Below are 26,443 nucleotides of genomic sequence, written 5' to 3' on the forward strand. Positions count from 1 at the left end.
GGAATAGAATGATCTTACGTCTTCAGTAGCATGTTTTTGTTAAGCCTAATATGTCTTACAGGAATCACCAGAGAACCAAACTTCATTTCCAAGAGAAGAGTACCTCACCATGATCCGCAAATTTCAAAGTCCTTTGAATGGACAGCAGACTGTGATTTGAATGACCCACTTGAAAGTGAAGCTCCTAGGACTGCAGAGTTGCACACAGACCACAACAACAATGATGTGAATCAGGAAGAAATTGAAACACCAGAAGGACCCAGACTTCCCCCACAAGTTCAGTCACATTCAGCAGATTCTCCAGGTGAAACAGTTCTTGCCCTTGCAGAAAACAACATGAAGAGATTGCCTTCTGCAGCTCCACCAAATCAAAATGAAGCATTTTCATCTCCGAAAAAGGAATTGCAAAAAATGAGTAATGGGGTAAGGGAAGCTTTTTTTTTTTTTTTAATTGACCATTATAAAAATTTCTAATCTGATACTTACAGTAAATTAATGCACATACACCAGCCTCCATTGTCTTACCCCTCTCCTTAGTTCTGTATGTTGATATTGTGTTGTAGCTTCTGCACTGGGAAAACAGTACTTTTGAGACCAGATTTTGGTTCCACTTAGGTCAATCAAAATTTGCCCTTCACGTGCCATCACTATCGATTTCAGTTTAACAAGGATTTAGCCAATAATATATATACTTTTTGGGGTTGTTTGCTATAATGAGAAAATGTACTTTGCATTCATTTAATTCATACAGCCAAACCCCAAACCACTGGTTTGAAAGTGTGCATTGAAAGATATTTGACTTGCAAAACGTTGTAGGAAAAGGAACAATCAGTGTTATTTATTTCTTTTTTATGTTGTCAGCTTCAGAGAGTCCTTCAGAGGAAAGCAGGCATAAATATTTCACGTTTAAATACATTCCCCAGAAGTTCTGAATATCAAAGCCAATTTGTTTGGAAGAGTCCTCGTGAAAGGTCACCAATACTTGCAGCTGAACAGGTAACTTTAAAGAATCCAAAAAGTAAATGAATACTTTCTTTTATGCATCAGCAAAGTTGCTTACCTTCCAAGATTTCTTTTCTTCCTCTTTTGGCAGGGGACCAACAAACTTGAATGTTCTTACATGATTTTTTTTTTATTTTATCTCTCAATATACAAAAGTGCAGTACAATTAGATTTGTTTCCCTATGATTCTTTATTGTAGTCAGGTCTAATTACTCATTCTCCTAATCCCTGGTTGTATTCTGTCCTTTTTAACAGGACCATTTTCTTCTGTTTACGTTAGTTTACTGTAGGAGCTCTAAGATCCTACTCAATGTTACCCTTCATTTTTATTATTTTTATATTATCCAGTATATAGCTAATCAACAGAGGAATGTTCAGGTGTTCTGTGTTGTAACAACGTGTCTTGCCACTGAAATCATTCAGGTTTCACTATTTATTCTCATGGTGTTTTATGGGTTACCACAGTTTCTTTGTCTCCATCTCTGTGCACATACACTTCTAAGACCTAAAGCGCATCTCTAGTGTTTTTTATTTTGTGAGAACCACTTCTATTTACAAGTGGAGACTTCTGATTTTAAGATACTCTTGTGGCATTTTAATACATCTTACGAAGATTGGAAATGCTGCTATTTCTAATCAGACCACAAAGAGTAACTCTGATTGTGAGACTGCTTTGTATTTTCAATTCACTGTTACTGAGATCAGCAAGTAGGAGACTCCATCCATCTTTTGGCATTTTACAGTATAAAATAGGCAATTCTGCTTTTATTTTGACTTCTGTTTCTTCACTAGAAGCATATACATTAATGAGATTACTACAGATACGTGCTCCGTTTTTACCCACAGGTAGCAGATTTGTTCAGTAACAGCTTTCAGAGGCAATAAATGTTGATAACTAGGTTCAATCACTATCCTGTCTTTTTCTGTTGAAATGCCAGGAAAGTAAACTTACTGTGAGATGTCTGTTTCCCAGCAGTCTCTTATCCAAGGAGAACTCACTGAAACGCATGACAATAGTATAGAAGCCAAAGGATCATCTGAGGAAGAGGCAGGTCCCAGAAAGTCACCTTATGGAAAATTTCATACAGAATTCCATTTGATTCTATTAGAAATCAGTTTGATAATTCATTATTGATGCTTGTGAGCATTGTGCTATTTCAGAAGAAAGACTCTGAAATCCGAAATAGCAAACTTTTCCCCAGTTTATACAGAATAAGAATCCTTAAGTCTGTAGGCATTGTAAATCCTTAGATAAATAGAACTTGGAGAAAAACTAATTATGTATAATTGTTTGCACGTTCTAAACTCAAGATTTTAATTTCATGGTAAAAATTATACATATTAACAAACTGATATTCTTTTGATTCCTATTGATATGATGGACTATATACCTGAATACTGAGTAATGACAGTACATTTCCCATGAAGAGATTCTGTGAAAATATCAAAGTTATCCAAGTTAGGTTATAAGCCAGACCTAAAGCCTCATAGCAAAGCTGGGGAAAATGCATGCTTGTGGCATATGGCATGTTCTTTTAATTCAGCGCCCCACGAGCAGATGATACCTGACCATGTAGTGAGCAAATTTTGTACCTTGGTTTATAATACAGTATTGTTTGGAAAATAGTGGATAGCTCAAATTACACAAGCCCTAAGCATCCAATTCTAAAACACAGAACAGTTGTCTGTTACTTATGGACTGGACATGTACTGAGGACTCAGAGAGGTTTTAGGGCATATGTTTTAGAAAAAATGATCCTACATACACCTCTGAAGGTGAACTGTCTTCCCAAATAACCAAAACCTCTGTTAGTGAACTTCAGTAAGAATAGCATTTGGCCACAGGTTTAACTGTCTTAACTCAGTCAATTTTAAATGTATTTTTATCAGATTAAATGTCTCTTCAGTTTGTCCTAGAAGTTAATTAGTCCGCACATGCTGTATTTGTACACATGGCTGTCTCTCTACTCGAGTGAGTGTTTTTGCATGAATTGGTTAACTGATTTTGAAAATTTAGTCTTAAAGTAAGCAAATCACGCTCTTTTTTGTTTTCTTTCCCCCCAAGGTTATTTGCAGCACAGGTAAATCCATACCTCCGTTTAAATCTCCAGCAATTACTTCTGAAACTGCACATGAGAGAAATTTCAAAGGGTCTCATCCTGTTAAGGGCCTGCACGAGACAGGTGGTTCAGAAGAGAAAGAATTTCCGGTTTGTGAACAAGTAAATATTTCCCTAAAAGAAAGACATCAGTATACTTCTGTAATTTTGATTATTCTTTTCTATAATGTGGGGGTTGGTTTATTTTGAAATTCTTAAGTTACTCTTAAGTTTAGAGCTGTTGCTAATGACACTGGACTCAGTAGTGGCTTTGCTATAGAAGACCGAAAATAACACTATTTGCTCTTAGGGGTTTCTGTAGTGGGTTCTGTAGTTTCTGTGGTGGATTTGCTCAGTTCACAGTGTCATTTTAAGTGTGTTTATCCTGTCACCTTGACTTATTAATTTTCAAGTGGGTTCTTCCTTTTTGTGTTTTTTTTTTTTTAAATTGAAACTGTGTTTTTAGTCATTAGGATAGTTTCTGAAATCTAATTTGATTTATACTCTCATTGGTACCAGTGTAGTCTCTTGGTATGCAGGAGGGCTGGATGAGAGGTCTGTAACTTTTTTCATCTCATAAATCAGATATAGTGTGAATTAAAAAAATATGTTGATGTACGGAATATGCCACAGTTGGAACTGATTTTCACTCAACAGTTGTAATTTGAAGAAACATGGAGGGTTACAATTTATTTGCCTTTGCCTTGCTAAGTTGAAAGGTAAGTAATTATATTTAGCACAGGGCTGTAACGGGACATTGTGTAGCCTACCTAGGCTCTGTTACTCAGTTCAAAACATTAAAATGTCTTTTATGAAAGTAATTCAGCTGTCTGAGGCCTTGCATTTCCTTGTGTTGCTATTGGCCTGGCTAACCAACTGGACTTTTAGGAAACATGTCTATGGCCATTGTACCAGATACATATAATGAAAAGGAATTGTTTCAGATTGATACCTTGTAAAAATAGGTGAGAACAATTTAGACTGCATGACAGCTAGCCTGTTTTGCAAGGTGGACATATGAATGTCTGGTTTTATAGCAAGCTGTCAAGTGTAGTGTTGTCTAAATCCCTGCAGGCTAGCTAACCATCCTTCAGGTAGAAGGACTACATATGAGTATCTTCAGTACCCATCTCTGTTCCTTAATAAAAACAGAAAGAGCCATTGTCAGACATGTTCACTAGTACGGTTACTGAGCAAAATGCATACTTAACGTGGAGTGCTTGTGGCTCAGTTTAAGCTGTTGGTGCTTTGAGGTTCTTAAAGATGATTGCTGGCTTGGAGGCTTTATAATTGAAAACTCAGACCTGCCCAGTGCTTTAAATCTCATTCGGGAGTGGGGAGTTTTATGTCCTCTTTTGCCTCTTCTAGCAGATGTGAAGAAAGCTTGAAAGGCATGAGGCTTTCAGGAAGCTTTTCTTTGTTTTTAATATTGGAAATCCAGGTTATGTTTTCCGTAGAGCTAGTAAAGTGGAGGAAGAGAAAGGAATGTTCATGAAAATGTCTAAACCACTTTTTGGTTATACTGGTATCTCTTCTCTGATGAGTATCTTTGAAAGGTTTTGGGAGATTTTGGTGGGCATTATTTTTTTGCTTTCCTTTATTTTCTTTACTTGAATCTGAACAATATCTGTGAAAATCTCTAGCAGAATCAGAAATCATGCATGAGATTGCTGAGAGGATAAAATAAGCAATAAAAAAAAAACTTTGATGTGAAAACTGAACAAGTCAACATGACCGTTTATAAACCAGAATGGTAGCAAATAAAAAATTTGCCTTTTGGCTTATTATAAATTGGTTTATCTTGCTTGACTATAAAGCTAAGAGTTTTAATTTTTTTTTATTTATTACAAATTCCAGAAATATACATGCTAAGTCTTACATAACTCAGGTTAGAATGCACAGGTATTGTATTATTTTATTTCTGTGTTGCACATTAAATTCATTTTGTAAAGCGTAAAAAATGGATCATCTGACTAACTGAATGTTGCACTCAGAATCTTAGCTTTGGCACTTTGCTAGTTTATTTTTCTATTAACAAAGGAATGTAATATTCTTGTTTGTATTAAATATGCAAAGTAGTTACCACTAAAATAAAATTAACTTTCTGCAAAAGCTTGATGTCAAAAGGAATATGAGGGTTTTCAGATTGTTAGCTAATATGGTATTTTTAAAATTATCTTTGCCTTAGAGTAAGAGGGAAGAACCGTTTCAAAAGCCAGGAGAAGATGCAGCAAAACAAGGGAAATCAGAACAGAAACATCCTAAACAAAAAAATAAGCAACATATCAGTCCAAAGCCCCTCTCTTTACATACAAGTCGTGGGTATGTATAAAATAGGAAAACCTAGCCTAGTGAATAGGTGTACAGCAGCCTAGTATTTAGAATTAGTGGACGATGGACCTTTAACCATGCCATTCTACAGTTGCAGGGGCAAATGCCCCCTTGCAGCGCTGGACTGAGCTGCCTGTGGGTACATCTAAGCCTTAGTTGACATCTAAGTGTTAACTTCCATCCCCTTCTCTGGGCAGCGGAAGTGGAAGCTTTGTAACCACGCTTGTTCAGTTGAACCTTCTGGTGCAATAATAGTATTATTAATAAATTTAACATGAAGGCAGTTAAATTGGTGCAGTGCTGCTACTAAACTTTCAGTGAGTGCTTTGGATGTTCTAGTCACTTCTCAAACTTCTCTGTTGTGCTTGTTCCATGCCTTAAAACTGTGATGATTGTACTTGGTGTCTGCTTTTTCTAGTCTGTACCACCTTCTGTCCCAAAGTAGCAAAAACAAACAGACGAGGTAAAGGGAAATAGATTTGTCCCATTTAGGGTAATCTGACAAGCGTGGATATAAAATGAAATTGTATGCTACTGAGGGCTTTCGAGGTATCTTTTTCTTCTGCCATATGCCTACATTGCAGGAACTGAACTCATGTTTTCCATTTTTTACACATCTGAGATACGTCAAGAGGAATAGAAGTCGAGAATGGATGTAGGTTTTAGAATGCATAAATTAATCCATCTCCGCTTTGTGCTTAATGTACGTCCCAGTGATTGCTTTCATTCACATGACTTTCTGGCAGTATTAAGGCATTAGATTGAAGATGGGAGAGGTGACTTACCTAGGTCTGAATGCTGTTGGATATTGGGAGATAATTGCAAAACGATCACCCAAAATGCCATGAAATAAAATTGCTTTATTAAAAAATGAGTGGATATAGTGTAGTTAAAACCTTTAACTCTTTGGTTTTCATAGCTCTTTGATATAGTACGTTGTAGTCAGTTTTGCAGTGAGTAGTGTGTAAAATGCATGATCATTTTCTCTGACTTTTTTCATTTAAGAACAAATTTCTGCTTCTTATTCCTTCAGTGTGGTAGCACAAGGCAAAGGTTTCCAAAACAGTCACTGGGCAAATAACTGTCAAAATGTGCAAGTTCTCAGTATGCACAGGCCTGTCACTTTGTGTGCAACCTGCAATGCATGGCCTGCTTTTACAGCAGTGATGTGTTTTTTGAGCCAATCCATTAGTTTTGCAACCAAAACTGGAGGAATTCTGTCAGTTTCAAAGAAAGGGACATATGGAAAGAAATTTTGAATATAAAGGGATTTTTTTGCCTTGGTATTTTTCTTTTTACAAAGTGCATTTTATTCTCTGACTTACAGCTTTTATGATCTGTTTCTGAAGAAGGACTGAAAAAGAGGGCTTTTTCACTGATGCTGAATATATGAAAATGAAGTTAGTAATGTTCTGAAGCAAGACTAAAAACAAAAACCTCTTTAGATTTAAGCTAATAAATCCATGGTTCAGTGCTTAAGGACTTGAAGTACTTACTGATTATTGCCTGCCTTAGGTTAGATGTTAATTTTTCTGCATATGTATGTGTGTGGCAGAAGGGAAGATAAATCCATCTTTTCAAGTACTGAGGTCTTTTGAAGATCAAAGCTAGTGGGACACAGTTAGATGAATTATATTGACCGTTGTTCTGTTAGTCGGATGTTTCTAGCTGCAACAATTCACCCCACCCATATGCAGAGTGCCTTTAGAATGGAGTTGGTAGAAGGAAATGTCTCAGACACGTTGGTGCCAAATCAGGCATTTTCACTTAAATGCACCTTCATCTGTGACTTAAACGAAGATGCTCCACTTTGCATTGAAGTAATTGAGGCGTATGTGCGTATTATGTTCTGCTGATTTGGCTGTCAGAACAAAAGCTGCTGGCAAAACAGATGTGAGGAAAAACCAACAGCAGTAACTACTTGAAGAGCGACCAGCTGTGAATGAGGTTTTTCACAGCTTTCCTAGTTGTCTTGGTATGGATGAGCTGTGTTTCAAAGCATTTGTTTTTCACATCTCAGCCTGGCATTTAAGTGCAAGTATATTTACAATTGTTGATACAACTTTAAAAGTGCTCTTAGAGAGCATTCTGGATATCAAGCTTTACTCTTGCTGTCTTTTTTACCTCTCCTCCTTCTTGATTTCTTAGGAAGATGAACACTGAATATAGGTCAAAATTTTTGTCTCCAGCCCAGTATTTCTACAAAGATGGAGTCTGGTCTCGTATCAGGAGTAAAGTTCCCAACCAGGTGAGTATTCTTAAAAAAGCCTGACTATGCTTTGTATTTTGATTTTTTTATACAACAAACTTTGGCTTGTGGCGTTTATAAGATACAGTTTTAGAAAAAAAAGACAGTGTGACTTAGAGAGTATATTAACATTCAAAGTGAGGGAGGAGCTTTGTTTCCCTTACAAGTCAGAATCATCTAGAACAATCTCTTGGAGCAGATAATTGGAGTGTTGATATTCAGCCCAGTTGTAACAAGCATAAGTTTTCAAAATGTAGAATGGGAAGATAGGAGGTTCCAAAGGAATAAAAAGAAAAAGCCAACATATGTATCAGCCTAGGTCAGCTTGATACTCAAGATCAATAGCTTGCCATGCTGAATCCGTTCAAAGCAGTCAGCTGAATTCAGTCATACAAACACAAAATTAAGAGTGTCTCTTGCGAGTTTCAGCCGAGCTAAGTATTTTCATGTAGTTTTTTCAGTAACTTATCAGTAATATACTCCACAGAAACTCCTTGGTCAGAACTCCAAAAATGCTGAACAGCTTCAGGACCATAGCATTTCTGAGCAGGATTACTGAGTATGGTTTCCTGAACTAGTCAAGTAAATCAAAACCATTAGCGGTGTGGTGAGAAACTGTTAGAGCTCATTCTACAGCTCTCACATTTCACTGAAGTGACTTAGGGTTCTCCTGGCTGGTAGAGGGAGCCTTCATGAGACACTCTGTGTTGCTAAATGTGTGGCAAATACTTGGAAATATGAGTTTCCTCATCAGTTGGGACAGGGCTGATGTGGAAGACAGAACTGGAGTGGGTGCCTCTAGGGTGTTTGGCTTTGAGATTTTGGCAAAACGTTTTCTGGAAATTACAGTAATAGTGTGGTAGCGTTCAGTTTTATATTTTCTGACTGGACTTGATCTAGCAAGTCATTTTATTTCTCTTTTTAGGAAAAAAGAAATATCTATTGAATATATATGAAATACTGAATGAGAACTAGTTCTCAAAGTTTAAAGTATATTGTAGTTTGAGATAATTTGTAATCAGACTTTGTGTATGCATGCATGAGATAATCCGTTATGTGAAAACAGCCTCATGAGAGGACTAAAAACAAGCACTATTTTTATTTTTCACATGTATTAATATATGCATTAGACTTAGTCTTACCGTCACGAAGGCTGTAGAATAATCTAAACTATTGCATGCAGCCTCACTGTAAGCAGTATACAGAATGTTTCTGTAGAATATTACATAATTTTTCTTGCATGTAAGGCTTTCATCTGGAGGCTGGATGTTGCATCAGTAGCATTCAAAACAGTCAGGAGCAGTGCTCAGCTTCAGGAGCACCTGACTGGTAGGGAAGTAAGAGGAAAGGCATGCATTGCCTTGAGTGGATGGTATTTGTGGCACAGCCAGCTGGGAGGAGTCACTGTGGTAGAGTGAAGGAAAAGGATGAGTAGACTGGGAGTGGAGGGTGGGTGTTCTGCTTTGTCAGGCAGGATCTTCTTTGGGTCGTGTTTGAGAGATGTAGGAAGTAAATATATGCGGTGTAGGAGAAACCAAGAAATTCCCACACTGTAGATAGGCATTTTGGATGTGTGTGACTTTTCTATGGAGATTTTCTTGCTGATAAGGGAACTTCAGGGAAACTAGAAGGAAGTCACTTGGGAGTAGGCATGAAGAATTAAAGGTTTATTAGGATTTTTAGGGCCATCTAAATGAAGGAGCTGTGCTGAGGAGCTGGAAGAGCCAAATTAATTTTAAGACTACAATAACAAATGTTTTACTGGTAGCAAATGTGCTTAGATTACATATACGTTTTTATGTATGCATACCTACATTAGATCCTAATACAAGTTCATGTAGAAGAGACTTTTATAATTGGAGTTACCTGAATTCCTCCTCTCTCTCCTATACTTTAAATCACATGCTTGTGAGCATATGTCATGGTTTAACCCCTGTAGGCAGCAGAGCCCACACATCTGCTTGCTCACTCCTCCGCAGTGGGATGGGATTGAGAATCAGAAGGGTAAAAGTGAGAAAACTCGTGAGCTGCCATGAGGACAGTTTAATAGGGAAAGCAAAACCTGTGCACGCAAGCAAAGCAAAACAAGGAATTCATTCACTGCTTCCCGTGGGCAGGCAGGGGCTCAGCCATCTCCAGGACAGCCGGGCTCCAGCACGTAACCGTTACCTGGGAAGACAAACGCCATCACCCTGAGCATCCCCCGCTTCGTTCTTCCCCCAGCTTTATGTGCTGAGCATCACACCATACGGTCGGGGACATCCCTTTGGTCAGGGGGGATCAGCTGTTCCACCTGTGTCCCCTCCCAGCTCCTTGTGCACCCCCAGCCTGCTTGCTGGTGGAGTGAGGTGAGGGGCAGAAAAGGCCTTGACTGTGTAAGTGCTGCTCAGTAATAAGGAAAACATCTCTGCATTATCAACACTCTTTTTAGCGGAAATCCAAAATATAGCCCCATACTAGCTACTAGGAAGAAATTTAATTCTATCTCAGCCAAAACTGGTACAACATATCAAACTAGTTTTGCTAGCAGACAAAGAATACTATTTAGATTGTGTAAATGTGGTACTGTGTGGGATTTTTTCTATATAGAGTTTTTTTAATTTGCTATTGCCTTGTTAATATTTCCATATATATCACTGAAGGTTATAACTCTTCAAGAAGTTTTTTGCAGGTGTAGTGGAAACAAAGAGCAATATTAAGGCTTGGAATTTTCTAGTCTTCAGGACACATCCATCAATATTTTTGTTCTAAGAACTACAGCATGGGATCCAGCATGGCTAAAATAGTAGGACTGAATAAAATATTTCATTCATGGTTGAGACATAAGAAAGAATCAAGCCATTTGACAAATATGTTAAGAGTGGATTAATGAAAGTATGCAAAACTTGGAGAAGTGTCAAGTGCATCGGTTTTGTTGCAAAGCAACAAAGGTACTTTGGCCATTCAAAGTATAGGCTGCTCAACAGTCCTTTTGATTTCTATGTGATTATTCCATACCTGTTCCCATACTAATGCACTGACATGAAGAGAAATGTTTTTCAAAGCTGTATCTAACCTCTGCCTCTGGGTTATTGAGACTCACCCCTGCTAAAGGTGCTTATGGAACATCTTAAGTGATTAGATGATAAGCTCTGACTGATTCAGTCTAGTTTTTCCCTTAGTTGCGACTGCACATGGGTAAGTTTGGGTCCAAATCAGACTTTCTGAAGTTCTGAGCCCAAACAGGCAAAGACTGTAATAGAATCCTGGTATGACCTTAGCTGTAGAGATTACTCTTAGACTGTTACTCTACAGTATATTATTGAGGGTTGATTTTCAGCAGTTGAATGAAAAAATCTCTTTGAATTATGCTTTTGAAAAATTGATGCAGGCAATTCATAATCGCAGTAGGACTCTCCAAGGCCTGTGTCCTGCTGAGGTAATGCTCCCCGCTGAGTCACTGAAGGAGATGGTTGTCATTTGTACTTCTTCACTATTCACTGGAGACATACTATTCTTCCTCCCCCTGCAGTGTCCTGTTGCCCTGGATTTATATTCCTTCTGTTGTGGGTATCATCATTATTTTTTTATTCTTCTACAGAAAGTGAATAATCCAGTTAATCACTTGCATCTCAAACTTTAAACTCTCATCTTGGAATCACAAGTATATATTTTTAATGGGTTGTTTGAAAGTTTAGTGGGTCAAATCATGGGATCTTAGCTGAGGTGGGCTAAGGGGATTTTCATCTGCTGCATCTAGTTACTTTTAGTGTTTTTAGTGGAATTTGGCCCACTTAGCTCTGTTCCTTGCAGGAAGAATTATGTGAATTCTAGTGTGGAAGAAGAATAAATAAGAAGAGCTATGAAAATGTGCTAGAGGAAGTGTCAGTATTACTTTTCTACTCTTTGACAAAATACTTATTTCCTGTGAACCATTTTTTAGTGAGCCAGAATTCGCTCAACAATATAGCAAAGTTATTTTTGATAATCTAAACATAGAGTTTTGTTGTTGCTTTTTCTTCCTGTCCAGTAATTGTGTTTGAGTGAAGGACACAAGGTAGTGTGAGTGTCAAAATAGTTTTAACCATAAAAATGATAGTGTAAGGTCAGCAGTATAATGTCTAAAGAGAGGGCTTATCACTGTTTTTTTAAGACTAAACTTGACATCTCATTCTTACAGTTAGAATGCCTAGAATTAATGATTTTGATAGTATGTCTTACGTACAATAGCACTAAGAGTTGTCATATAATCATCAGCTCCTCACTGAGGTAAGATTAAAGTAGCTAGAGACAGTTGCAGTGTTCGCAGCATACAAACTCAGTATTACACATGAACATAGATCTATTGTCTTGAAATAATCATATATTCATGTGTGATGAATGTATTTTTGAGTGTTAAGGCTTAGAAATCTAAATTAGTTTCCTCAAGGTTGGCAAAAACTGGTGAAATACCAGTGCTGATGTGTTTGTTTTACAGCTTTTTACTGTGTCTCAGGGAGGCAGCATAGAGCTATGTTGACAGATTTTTAGTATTTATTTTCTTACTTAGACTGAAATAAAGTTACGAGGGTGATAGTAACAATACAGTGTTGAGAGAAAACTAAGAAATTTTAAAATAATTCTGTGTTCCTCTCCTTAGGCTTCCCAGAACACCCTAAATTCCATGTGGTATATGGAGGTTGGTTGCATCAAAGTTCCCATTTCAATGTTTGGAGCACTGTGTCTGAGCGCTGATGCAAAAACTAGAAACCAGCACTAAACTTATTTAGAGTTGCTGCATAACTTTTTGTGCTCATTGAATGAGTAATTGGCAATTTTGCTTTGGCTTCATGGCTCAAACACGCTTACTAAATATACATACTTGTTACTTTTGCTTTTCTTTTGTTACATTTACTGCAGCATGCAGTGTTTGTGCTGTGGGTGGCCCTGTATTATGAGTACTTGCCTTTCTCCTTTAGCTGCCATTAGCTAATGCAAATACATTACAATATTATAGCCTATTAGTGAGATTTAAACAGCCAAGCAATTTATGAAACCTTGCTGTGCAGGTGAGAGAACTTCGAGAAAGAGCAAAGGCTTACAGGCAACGAGTGGAGGGAACACACTTCTCCCGATACCATCTCAACCAGATCCTGTCAGATAACAACAGTCTGTGGGATGTGTCCTCAAATTCCAGTTCAGAAGAAGGCATCAGCAACAACATCAGAGCCCTAGATCTTGCTGGGTAAGGTCGTAATTCCTGCCTATTATTCTCTAGCTTTGAAACAGAGCAAAATGCTGCATATAGGCTTAGCCTAACTGTGAGAACTTGGATGTATCAAGACTTGGACTATATTCAAGATGCGATTGGACAGGGTGCTAGATAATCTCATCTAGGCTCCCTTTCCCCAAGGCATGTTGGACCAGATAGTATTTCGAAGACCCTTCCAACCTGGGCTGTTCTACATTTCTGTGACATGTAAATTCTCCAGAACAGATGAAGGTACTTAACTTTTCTCAGATACATTAGTTGATTTGTGCACAAATTGAAAATGAGGCACAGTCCAAACTTCTGAAAGAAAAGAAAATTACTTGTTTATAATTCTCCACAAATGCATATTTAGTGTGGCAACCTTAGTCTCATAAAATCTGGAGGAATTTTGCACTGAGTCATACTGAAGTAATACTCTTCTTTCCACTGGAATAATATGAAATACGTTTTGCCTGCTCAGATGTTATCAATATTCTTGTCAGGATTAACTGATCTTGTGGTTGAATCTTAGACACTCTTTAGTTCTGAGATGAAGACTTAGGAACTGGAATGGTGTACATCCACTTTCTCATTTCCTTGAAGGCCATCAGGGTTGGCAGATATTAAAAAAAAGAGGAAAAAAAAGCGCCATTTGTGTCTCCTTTGAGATCTGATATTTAAAAGCAGTGCCTTGGATGCCTTTGTCTTCAGTCCACTTAGACTGCTGTATACTCACTATTTGTCTTGTGTGTGAGGAAGAGATCTATCCATTTGCATGACACTAGCTCTAATGGGGGATGACATGTAAAAGAGTATTTATTACAGTATAATATGTGATATTAAGTATGGTGTAAATTTTTTGGTTTACTGGTTTGGTTTTTGCCTGTGAAATACAGATCCTCTTACTGATCTCATTTCCATGCACTGGGCTAATTTGCACTGATTCCTGTGATCAGTTGGGAGTTTAAGGGTTTCAAAAGTTGGGCTTAAAGAAGAGGCTAAACTGCTTGGCGCAAAATTGTGCCATCAGACATTCCCTATGCATAGAACTAGTTATTTTTTGAGCACTTCTGATAATCTAACTTGTTGTTTAAATTGGGAATAGAGCCCTAATTTTACATTCAATTTTTGGAAATGGTAGTCCAGAAAGAGTTTTCACAGAATCTAATTTGAAAAGGGGTTGTGCTTAAACATCAGTTAAAACTTCAGTGGAAGTTTAACCATACGTCATGTCAATTATACCACTTGTTAATATCTGAGGTGTAATTTTGGCAAAGGACTGATCTGGATGAACATGTTCTACATAGACAGACACGTGTATGTCGTGCAAATCAGTGGTATGAAACACTGCTTGCTTTGTTACCTAGAGTTTCTGAAAAAGACACTGCACCAAGCCCCAAAATGCTGCAGCAACCTGCCCCCAAAGAACAACCCTGCCAGGACAGCACTGAGAAGAAAGACATGTCAGATGCTTTAACTGTTCCAGTCAAAAGGCATTTAGTTTGGGGTGAACAAGAAGGTACCGAAGAAGGGGAAAACCAACCACCAACAGAGGAGGAAGAAAACCGAGATGAACAGGCTGAAGTCATGGCTCATCAGTTAGAAGAAAACAATAAGGATGCCAATGAAGACAAAAGTGAAGGGTAAAACTGAAGGTTTTTTGTGATATATACGTAAAATTTTTTTCTCAACCATCTCAGAAACCTGTGTGTTAACTAATTTTTGGTTTTAAATCAGATTTACTTAAGAGTGTGTAAGTTAATGTGACGCTATTTTTGTTTTTAACAGTATGATAAGGAATGAGAAAGTTCAAGACATTGAGCTGGTTGATGGAAATGGATCTGTCATTAAGAATACTGGATTTCTAACTTGCAAGACAGAAGTTTGTAGAAGCATGAACAATTCTAATGTTTTTTTTCCAAAATTTTAAAATTTCCAAAATGAGCCTCTCAGAAGAGGCTATTCATTACACAGCAGCTAAGTGTAGTGAAAATTAAAGCTCACAGTTTGCTTCAAATAGACAGCATAGGATTGATAGGACTGAAAGGGTAGAACACATGCTAATCTTGTGCTCAAGCATCTGTTTTTCTTAAAAAAATAATGGGCAAAGATAAAGGACTTGGGAGAAAAAAGTAGCATCCAGTGATCACTGGTGATGATGTTACTGAGCACAGATGGGAAAAAGGTGAAGGAGTATTTAGAAATAATGAATGGTCAATTCATTATGTGCGTAGTACAGTGCATAGTGCTGTATTTGATAGTTGAAAGATCCATATTGTATGTAGTTAGAGAAGTCTCTGGGTTTTTACTGTGCAAGTTTTGCATACTTTTTTTGGTAGAACAGTATTTTAGTTTGATAGGTATTTAAATCTGAATAGCTTCAGCCCTTGTTACCATATCATCTAAACATTTTATATTCCTCATTGAGTTTTATCTTTGATGTTACAACATGAATCTAAGGTAAGGAATTGTATTTGTCTCCCTTGTGGATAATACCCTGTATACAAAACCCAGGCAAAGAAAGGTTGAGATGCTAGACTCAAATAGAAATTAAATGTAGGCTCTCAAAACTGTCACCCTGAAAACCTTCTTGAGTATATATCTAATTCTAGACATTATCTAGTTCATGTGTGTGTCTCTGATTGACACTGAAGATTTTCTGTCGTCCTGCAGTGTGTCTCTGTGTATGCTGAGATCTGCTCTGGACTTGGCCATGCAGGGTAGCTTAACACTTGCATGTTACCTAAGCCTGCCTGAGAGCTAGAAATGTGGCATTTTTTTGCCTAAGTGTCCTCAGAGCATGTCTAGCACATACTGATAGGATCAGGTTCCTTGCAGTGTGGGTATGCCGTCACCTCCTTTTGAAATGCATCTGGAGGAAGAAGACAGAAGTGGTAATGCTGATTTATTTAATAACCTGGGGGCTAGAAGAGCGGTTACATAAATGTGGGATATTTGGTTTCAGTTCCACCACATTGACTGAAAATAGTCAAACCCACATTCCCACCTCTAAGGTGGCAACCAGGTTTAAAGTTTTTCTGGGTGAGTACTCTTTCCAGCCTTCCCATTGAGTCTCTGCTCCTGTGCAGCTATACATTCAAGGTTTATTGGTACAGAGGGAGCCTGAATCTGCAGCATGAGGCTGTTTATGTATTCTATCCAGTTACAGAAAAAAAAAAAACAAAAACAGCAAACCACAAACTGAGGCTCAAGGTCTGGAATCCAGGCCTGCCCATTGCAAGAAGATGTTTTAGCTACAGGCTGTTGGTGTTTTATGGCCCTAACTGTCTTGCCTTAGGCTTCATTGTAGGAATGTAATAGAAACAAAATGCTAGAGTGCAAGACTCCTGAGTCCTTAGCTAATCCTTTAATCATAACTCATTTTTTTTTTTCAGTGAGAATGCATTAGTGTTGAATTCAGCTGTGTCAGAGTCTTCTTCTGTATCCTCAAGGACAGGTGGGAGGCTTCCTACTCCAAAGCTGAGAGCACTTGGTGGAGCTCAGAGGACTCATCATGATCTCACTACCCCAGCTGTTGGTAAAAAGGCTTTTCAATGCAAAGCAGTATTTCAAGAACTAAAGAAAAAAAAGACATATATGAATTAATTTATTAGGTTATTTAAGGTAATAAAGCATTTTTCATCTTTTCCACTACAATAGGAGGTGCGGTTCTAGTGTCTCCTCCTAAATTCAAGTCTTCGTCTTCACAGCGGAGAACACGAGGTTTGGGAACAGACCTTTCTTCAGCTAAACAAGGTGCAAGAGAAGCTGCAAAAAGAAGGTCCTTCCGGGTGAGCCAGAAAAGATACTTACCATTATGCATTGTAGGAATGTGCTTATTAAGTAATTCTGAATAATTTATTAAATAAATATTTTCCTGGAGTTGTCATTTACTATTCTAAAATTCTCATAATCTTTGACTAAAAAAGGCCAACCTCTGAATAAATAGTTTTTTTGGAGGTATCAAGGAAAGGAGTTGAGACTGTTGGAGTGAGTTTGGATAAGCTCCATTTTGGCTTTTCCTGATAAATGCAAAGGATCTGTTTAAAAAAAAAAATTGCCATCAGGAGCTGTTGATTTCCTCATTCATGTTACTGTAGCTTGCCACTGACATAGGGCACAGCTTCAGATTCCTTGACTTGAAAGAAATTTAAGGAGAGGTTAGGTGCCTATGTACAAGATAATAGTTTTATTCTCTCTTTACTTTTGTGCTTCTTTTACTTTGCAGTTTGCATAGTTACTAAAAGAAAAATAGAAACATTTAGGAGTTGTTTAACTCTCTTCCTCTCAAAATTGTGTTTTTTTTTTCAAGTTGTGCTTAGTCTGTGTTCTACAAAGACAGCTAGCATTTCATTGCATACGTCCTTTGTAGTAAGTTCTGTAATAGAAGCAGACACAATTGCATGAGAAATTGGTTACATTCTTTTAAAATCTTAGAACACAGTTTTTTTGCTACGAAGAAAATAAGCTTTTGGTTTGACCTGACTAGATTACTTTCAGACTATTTTAAACACTTGTTATTAGGAATAGATTTTCTTTAAGCTGTCTCGGAAGCTTGAAATACTTACTCTTCCAGTACCCTCATGAGAAAGTGTAACAGTGTAAACATTTGCTGCATATGTGAGGTCTGTACTGGAAGGCTGTATATGAGATGTTGGAGTTTTGTTTTTTTGTTCCCCCCCCCCCCCCCCCCCCCCCTTTCTTTCTATTATGTTTTAGCCTGATGTAGAAGTGGAAGGTGTTTCACTCCTTAACTCTCCACCTGCTGGCCTGGGAACTTTGGATCCTCTGCCACTTAGGCAGGATCAGTGGCCTCCTAACAGTGTTTCTGATGAGCAAGTTCCTCTTGCTTCAGCCCACCAAGAGCGTTCCTCTACACCTCCTGTGCTGAAGTCAGCCAAAAGCTGCTCTGTGCCTTGCTGGAGTCCCTCTCGTCGTATTCAAGGGACTCTGAAGGATCCTGAATTCCAGCATAATGGTGAGTTTTGTGTATTAACTGGCTGTGTTAAGAGTGCTGCAGGATGGAAATGGATATTGTACATACAGTGTTCAGGCCAACAGAGTGCTGAGCTTGCTGCCTTGCAGACTCTACAAAGAATGTGTTGTTTGTAAACAAAAGCTTTTCTACTATATGTTTAGTTTTGCTGAGGAAATGTGCACAACTCTTCACCTTAGTTTCAGATTCCACTAATACAATAGTATTCTAGAGGTGTGTTGTCTAATTTTGCCTTATTAATTTCAATAAATACTTACTCATTATGAGAATAAATTGGTTTAGCATGAACAGTTGTAATGTTTAATCTTTAGACTACAACTGGATGCTGTGACACTTTTCCAGCTGCAATTACCAACAGTGGTGTGTAACTGGGGACCTTTATAGTGTAGTATTTTGCAGGAGTTGTGGATTTCTGAGAGATAATCTTCTTAAATATTTCTGCAGGATATGGAAACAAAAAAGCCATCTATAAAATATTTATTGGATATTGAGAAACGATATCTGATGGCTGAGGACGAATTTGTGCTGAAACATTTCAAAGATTTTTAACAATATTTAGGGATACTGGCAGCATAAATTTGATGAAGAAAAGAATTCTTCACCCCTTGGTCAAAATAAAAATTCATGTGCTTAAATCTCTATTCCAGAAAGACTTCCTGTAGCTGCTTAAGGTCTCACAATTCTTGACCTTTTTGTTATAAAGATTAGCTTTATTATAAAGGTTAGCTAAACTAAAGTAGTATTTCTATTCTAGAATGGAACAAGTAGTTGTCAGGTTAAGTGGGATGGTGAAGTGTGGAGAATTTGGAAAGAGGTTAGAATTGGTGCTGTGTTCTACTTCTGCATCTCAACTGCAGTTCACTAAGTAACTTTTATCATGTACCAAAGATAGGTGCCTTCAGAAGAATACAGTGGAGTAACTTTATTTTACCTCAGCTTAGAGTAAAGGAGTCTCATGGAGTTGTTGGTATGTTCGCTATTTATGAGACTCATGTTACCACTTTATTTCCAAAACATATTTAAGTGTTCTAAAATGAAATATTATCCTTTGTTTATTTTGAAATGATTCAAAACTGTGCCTTTGCCTTTTTGTCTTAGGGAATGTTGGCAGTCCAAGAATGAAATCTTTCCAGTTACCCCTTCAGGAAAGAAATTATAATGATGAAGGTATTTCTTGTTCCAAAGTATTATTGTATATCATGTGTATATTACCTAGATTAATTTTAACATTTGCACTAATGTGAGAGGTTTCTGAATGCAGTAAGTAATACTGGTTTATGTGTTTGCATGAATAACTACGCCATGGTTTCATCAAAATAAGTTGAAAATGTTCATCCTAGTAATCTGGAGTAAGAACATGAAGGTATATTCGAGTATGAATAAACCATTACATGCAGCTGAAAGTTAGATAGACTGTTGTGGCTCCGTAGGGTTACTATAGCTTGCTCAGTTCCATGCCTAAAATTGTTTCCTCTACACACATTTTTTAAGCCTTTGTGTTGATAGCAACAGAAGCAAACTGCAAAATGATCACAGCCCAGGTTGCAGCTGCAGTAACTTTGGATGCAATTTAAAAGGTATCAGAAATCTCAAGATAAAGGTTTTGCTTGTGAGACTTCAGCACCAGATATGAAACATAAAATTATTCCTCTGCCTTTATTTTTCACACCTGTTCCTCTGCTCAGTTTATTAGGGTATTAGCATCCTGTTATTCTGATTGCTGGTTTGGCCTTTTTTTTCTGTTTACTGTGAAGTTAATCTCGGGGAGCAGGCAGTGCACAGCCCACCAGTGCATCTTCATGGCCCTTTTGCGGGCAGACACAAATCAACTCTTTCAGTAGCATGAGTCAACCAAAGGCACTGTAGCCTCATTAGCTTGAGCTGCTATGCATTGTTTCTTAGCACGGTGTTTGAGGTTGAGTTTGGTGTGGTGCTGTGCTCCTCTCAATCTTATGTGTTTGGTTCAGATTAGATTATGGGCAGAGCAAGTTTATATCTGATAGTAATTTATTTATAGATATACCCCAGAGCAACCAAAAGCTTTTTTTCTGTACCCCCTTACGCTTGTTTGCTCCTTGGTTTTGACCAAGGTTCAGGCTGATTCTCTATTTTACTCATTGCAGTTGACTGGAAAATGTGTGGGTTGTGCAGATGGCTCAGCCAAGCATCTGTATATCTACATAAAACATGCAAAATCCTATAGTACTCTGCATCTTCCCACAAGCTTGCTGCACACAGATTAAATGCTGTAACTGCTGTTTCTTTTTCTTTTTTTTTCCTGTGAGCTGAGTGATGATGTATGAGCTTTCAAAAACAGGTGCAATGTGCCAGCTCACAGATATTTCATATGCCCATATTTGTTCGTGTACATACAAACCTGGGAGTTATTCCAATGTCATGTCTGTTTGCAGAAGTGCAGTTAGCAGTTTTCTCATACATGGGAATCTAGTTGTTACGCATAGAGTGTGAGCCTGTTATGGGCTGTTTGGATTGCTGTGTTTCAAGAATTTAGAACTGCTGCTAAAAAGTTAATTGAAACGCTGACAAAGTCCTGTTACGATTGAATTGTGGAATTTTTTTTTTTTTTTTTTTTTTTTTATTGGTAGAGGGGACTGGAAAGTAGTGATACAGTTCTTTTTAATCCATTGCAGGAGAATGGCTGTAATTAAGGTTATTTTTCTTAGAGAGCATCTTGACAGAGTTGTAGCAACATTTTAATAATGATGTTAAAGAAGTACAGTATTGTGCTTTATCAGAGAAGCAGCATCCAGGCTGCTGAATTTTAAGAGTTCAGCTGGATGTGAAGTGGACCCTGTATTCAAAAGGAAGACCTTTCAAAAGCACATTTTTAAAGCATGCTTCATGTTGTCTTTGTGTAAAACTTCCTGTTTTCTTCAGAAGACACATTTCTTTTAACAGCTTGTGGCACAATAGCTGGGTTTGGCACAGAAGGGCTCTTTTGGCAACATAGGTTCTGATATTTTAGTCACGTGTTATTCTGGAGTTGTCTACTTTGCTTGAGGTGGTGGATTGTTTTCATGAATATGTTATTATCAGAGTCTAGTGTATACAGACTTCAGTGGCAGAGGAATGATTTCTGAGGTCTTCTGACACAGGAGAGTAAATGTAAAGATGACTTGGAGAATCGGCCAATTTCCAGGTGACAGCACGGATCTCATTCTGGAGTTTGTTAGGAGTTGGACATGTAGCTCTCTTAAACTTACCTAGCATCCTAGTAGCTTTCTAGTGAGATTCTCTTCCAGCATGTCACTTCCCAAGTAATAGAAAGAAAGTGTATTGTGGTACTATTTTAGCATCCATTGTGAAGGAAGGCATAAAAATACTTGCGTTTTCAGAGTCTGCCATGAATGTCAACTGTGTTTCAATACGTAAATTTAATCTTCCTATTTACTTTTTCTCTCGTTGCTTTCCCCACAGATGATAGGTTGTCTCAGATTTCTGCTCGCTCGGCAGCATCTAGCTCGCTTGCATCTCAGATACTGGAACGAGCTCAGAAGAGGAAGGATTTCTGGGGCAAGACATAATCTTTTCCGCCTGTTGTATAGAAACTGTTCTGTAAAATGATATATTTTTTTTACAGTTTGTAGTGTACATTTTTAAAAATTGTGATTATAGATATCATGCAGCATCCTTTCACCTATTACTAATACGGCCCAACTTTTAGGACTTTCCATCCCTATTTAAAATTTCAATATTTAAACCAGTGTTGAAAATGTAGGTCCTTATATCTGAGGATGTCTTTATTCACCATGTCACAAAAACCATGTGGGGTTTTATTTTTTTTTTTACAGTGGCACCTCTTGAAACTGAAATAAATTTTTTATGCAACCCGTGTGTTACTTTTCAAGGTATTCTGTTGCAGTCATTCAGTATGACCTGGGACAGTATTCAGGGGCAACACCATCATTCACCAAACACCTCAGCTGCTTGATTTCAACCAGCTATCTTAAAGGCAACTGTGGTATATTTGTTTATGGTACTGTATGAATTGTCAGTACGACCCAGTGCTGTAACAAAAAGTTACTTTTTCTACTCTCTTCTTTTAATCTTTTACCAGAAGATTCTTACTATTACTTCGTGAAGCTAACATGGAACACACAGGAGTTTGAGAAAAGGACACTAAGGTTTAGAGTTTGTTCATTGTCCGCAGTTTTTTACCCAGGATACCTATTAGAGTTCAATGCATACAGTAACGCAGTTTGTCAGATGTACTGACATGAACATTTGTCTTTTTGTGGGCAAGACCTGTGTTTAGTGTTAACTTCAACTTCTCTAGAAAAAGCAACCTCAGCCACCTTAAACAGTGGCCTTCCCCAGCCCCACTTCAAACTCAGGTATTTAGGAGTAGTTGATCTCGTGAAAAAAACCTGAGTTTACTTTTTGACAGTTTAATTACCTCTGCTTCTAGTTGCCTGTTTCTGGGAGACTGACACACTGTTACGATTGTCACAGTGAAAAATGTTTGTGATTTATGCTGACAGCTTGTTTTACCTTTCCAAGCAATGCAAATAAGTTAACGTGAAATAGAGGAAATAGGTGTCTAGCAGGCAGTTTGGTTCTTCTTGTGTGGCTTCAAGGTTTACTATTACTTCATTTGGAAATTTTATACAAGAACAATTTGAATTTTGTATACATTTGATTGCATTTCAATTTTGTACACAATTATGTATGCATATTACTGAAAATAAAAAAGGTTGTTTGATTTGTTTCTATTCAAGTTATGCCAGATAAATTGGTACAGCCTATTATGTTGGCACTTACCTGTTTAGTTCTCCATTTTACCTGCTCGCCTGGAATGTCTGTGGACTTCTGAAAAACAAAATGTTACCTTGGAACTGATCTTCAGAAGGAGTAAGTTACTAAAGCTAGATATGTTGATACTTGCAGTTGTGTCTGGCTACAGATACTTGGAATTGTGACCCAGAGCAGATGAGTGCTACACAGGCTGGAAGGCTGCAATGCCCAGAGGGCCAGTCCCCAACAAATAAGGTGTTGGTTTAAAGAGTGAGTGCTATCCAGCACTGATCATGTTAGAAAACAGTGTTCACTTCTTCAGGAAATTGTGCATTGCAGTAGCTTCCTACCAGTGGAGTTGTTTGACACAAATCAAGGTATTTTATTTTATCTTGAGGACTTCTGGGATTATTCTGTGGAATGCACTTAATATGTAAGTTATAATTGGTCAGAAGGTTACTACTGAAAAGGGACTTGTATTGGTGTGCAACAGCTTTTATGAAAATTGCCAGTTTTCCTCTAAAATTATAGTTTTTAAATGGAAAACTTAATGGCTAAAAAATGGAAATATTTTTGTTTAGGAGGAAATGTTGCTGCCCTATATTGCAGGTGGATTAATTCGGGTGTCTTCATGTTGAATAGGAAGATTGTAGACAGTTTTCATGGCCAAGAGCTCTCATCATCCATTACTTCTCTATGATACCTGTAATTTGAGTTTTAGGAAGTGTGTCCTCTTTTAATTCTTTTATTTTGCCTGGGATTCCTGGCAGCTCTGTTAGTTTTTGTGAGGCCTAAGTCATAGATACAGCAGCATATGTGCCAATTTTGCTTAGAGTACTGCACCATGAGCCTGGTGCATCTGGGTAGCTCTGAGTTCGTTAGATGTGTGCTGTTTGGTACGTGTGTATTGATTTCTGCCAGAGAGACAACAGACATGGTAAAGGAGGGAGATGTTTTTGTTGGATGGGGGTATAAACCCAATTTAGAGAGAAGAATGGAAGCCCCTGGTGTTCCACACATCATCATGACATTATTTCCCATCTGAACAAATTTTAGGTTTTGCCTGAAATGTTCTAATTGGATTTACTTTTGAACAGAAGTATTTAAGGGAAATGTAGACAAAACACCTCTTCTGAGTCATGCTACTCAGTAGTTCAAAGCTTCTGAAGGGTGCTCTTCTATAGTCATCAAGGCAAACATAAAATGTTTTCTGCCTGCTCTCTGCTATGGTTATCTAGTTCAGGAGGGTTTTTTGTTTTGTCTTTCTGAACATTTCAGACCAACCTTCAAACATGTTTCCTGTTATGTTTTCCAGCAAGCTGAACATGGAAGAAGGTTCAAAAGGGCACCCTTTATTAATAATTACAAGTGCGTGCTATACAGTGAATGTGTATTGTTTTCTGTCAAGGAAATCTTAGAAGCCTTGGAGTGGAGGGACCAAGTAGATGAACAAGGAGGAAGGCAGTTGCCAATAGGAGATACATCTAAGGAATAAACAGCTTTGGGAGCTTGTCGACTGAAGGTCAAGGTTTACAAAACCAGCACATTAATAATGGACCCAGTCAAATGTTGAATTGAACGTCTTCATCTGCTGTTCCCAAGTTGGGTATACCTGCTGGGTGAACCTCGCTGCTGGGGGCTCACGGCTCTCAATCACCTGTACAAGTAAATAAGCTGACTCTTCCTCACTGACTGCTGCCAGCTGGGAAAAGGCTTTACTTTACGTGATACTCCTGCCAATAAAGCATTCCCCCAGCAAGCCCACAACGAGCAGACTTGATTCCGGTCTGCCACTTCTCAAAAACTCCCCATCTTGCCAGATAATAAGCCAGTTACCCGTCCGTGGGAATGAGAAGTGATCTCTTTCTTCAGCTGAATCTTTTTTTGGATGAAAATGGTGGCCGAGGGGTTGAAACAAAGATCTCCGTATTCCCAAAGCTGTGCTCACTCTAGCATCCTCCTCCTCCTTCCTCTGGCCAAATCACTCCTGGACTGACATTAGCAGGAGGGATGAAGCACCTTTCTCAGCACTTGGGCAATTACTCCAGGGAGGTTTGGATGCACCTGGGCATGAGGAGAGTTTTGAGGATTTAGGTAAATGCTTACAATAGCAGCAAGGTAGTGTTTAGGCACTTGCATCCTTTTATTGCTCTGGGCTTTCATTTCTTCTCAGAGTCTCAATTTCCAGTGCCTTTCACAATGCATTAGCCTTCTCTGCTTAAAATGCTTAATTACCCCTGAAACTCTGGATTGAATGGTTTGAGAAGAGTCAGTTGGGGCTTTCCAACTCTGCCGGGAAGTTTGGGACAACATCTGGAATTGTGGAAAATCCCATCCAATTAAAAAAATCTTGCTAAAATGTGTTACTTTTGCAGTAATATTTTGTGTTACTTTCAAATTTTAATGCCTTACTGAGGTGAATTCTGAAACTTAACGTGAAGTATATATTAATGTTGTTAACCTTACAAATACAAGCAGTCAAGTTTCTTTAGCCATCAGAGCTAGATTGCTTTTAAGGAATGTGTAGGCAACAAGGCATGTTTTTGGGACATACAGTCCCAAGGCTGCCCAGTGATACTTAAGTCACTGTGGGTATGTTATCATATAGGGATTTTTCAGCCTTTTTTGAGGACTAGATCCATATGTCTTCTGTATTGCTCATATGGTTCCCTATGTAGCAAGTAACAACCTCCTGAAAACAGGGTTGCCTTCAATGATGCTTTGCAGGTAGCCTGAGTTCCCTGGGACCTATGGGCCACAACCTGAAACCCAGTGTATGTTGCAGAAAGGTGAAAGGAAGCAAAGTTACTTACCAGCCACCAGCTTTCTCCTTCACTCACAAATTCGTCAAGTCCAGATACTAAGATGTTTTCCTTATCTGACTCTTGGTGTCATCGCTTTCTGGAAGATAGCAGTGGAGGAAAAAGAGATTCCCAAATACAATCTGTAATACTCGACGAGCAAATCTGTAGTACTTGAAGACAGGGCAGGAAGCACAGCTTCTTTGAACAATTTAGTGTGCTTATTTGCATAATGCCATATTGCTTCATTACATCTGCCTGTTCCTGCAAGGCTGAACTGGCACCTAATGTTCTGGTGTCAGAGCAGTTCTTACCGTCTGGTAGCATTTGTCAGCAAAGAGCCCCATCGCCATCTGATGCAAGTGGAAGTTTGCTCTGCCCTTGTTGACCAGCTTTTAGCGTAGCCTGAAGCAGATTTGTTCTGTTACCCAGATGCACACAAATGTGCGATAAAGAAAACAAACCAAACAGTAATTTTCATGCAAAGTGACCTAAATTAATATCCTGATTCCAGCAGTTAGTCAAAACTTTACAGACAGGAGCCTCAGGAAGAGAGAGGGGGACGGTGGGGCTGCAGTTAACTCTTTGGGGCACAGTCAGTTCTTTGGCTTTGCTCTGCATCGAAACCCTGTGGGAAAGTGTTACTCACACAGCAGTGATCACACCAAAAGCAAAATCTGGGGAGAGGATAGTGGATGATAGCTAGCCAGAAAACCAGTTTCTTCAAAGTCCAAGTTTTGTTTTGCTTTTTGATCGGAGCTTAACGTTGTGACAAAGAAGAAACATCTGGAATTCCATGTTAAAAACGTGAATGAGCTTCCTAAGTGCTTGGATACTCACTGCAGTTCATCTGTGTTGGATGTGAGCTGACCTTACGAGTTTTGTTCTGCAGGCTGTGTTCTAGAGAAGCTCGTGGACCGGTTGGGCCCTGCCTAGCGTATCGGACCTTGGTGTGCCAAACGTGCTGCGTGTGGAACAAACCCTGAGAAACTCTGAAGGATGG

General features: G+C 38.3%; 1 protein-coding gene across 5 annotated transcripts in view; it reads left to right on the forward strand.

Annotated features, from left to right (window-relative positions):
* The window catches only part of MDM1 (Mdm1 nuclear protein), a 30,053-nt gene extending 7,431 nt beyond the window's left edge, over positions 1-22,622 (forward strand). For 2 of the 5 annotated variants that reach the window (XM_032999907.2, XM_042793112.1), the window contains 13 exons: positions 62-423; positions 862-996; positions 3,068-3,223; positions 5,289-5,422; positions 7,580-7,679; positions 12,298-12,336; positions 12,707-12,882; positions 14,256-14,531; positions 16,284-16,426; positions 16,549-16,679; positions 17,608-17,866; positions 18,983-19,051; positions 21,323-22,622. In XM_032999907.2, the coding sequence (XP_032855798.2) occupies positions 62-423; positions 862-996; positions 3,068-3,223; positions 5,289-5,422; positions 7,580-7,679; positions 12,298-12,336; positions 12,707-12,882; positions 14,256-14,531; positions 16,284-16,426; positions 16,549-16,679; positions 17,608-17,866; positions 18,983-19,051; positions 21,323-21,429 (2,087 nt within the window). In that variant the 3' untranslated portion in view covers positions 21,430-22,622. The remainder of the gene's footprint in view (positions 1-61; positions 424-861; positions 997-3,067; positions 3,224-5,288; positions 5,423-7,579; positions 7,680-12,297; positions 12,337-12,706; positions 12,883-14,255; positions 14,532-16,283; positions 16,427-16,548; positions 16,680-17,607; positions 17,867-18,982; positions 19,052-21,322) is intronic. The other 3 variants (XM_032999909.2, XM_042793113.1, XM_032999908.2) reach the window with 2 other exon arrangements.
* Positions 22,623-26,443: the final 3,821 nt, after the last annotated feature.

This window comes from Tyto alba, unplaced genomic scaffold, assembly GCF_018691265.1.
Source record: "Tyto alba isolate M040663 unplaced genomic scaffold, T.alba_DEE_v4.0 Super-Scaffold_2, whole genome shotgun sequence".
Classification (NCBI taxonomy): domain Eukaryota; kingdom Metazoa; phylum Chordata; class Aves; order Strigiformes; family Tytonidae; genus Tyto; species Tyto alba.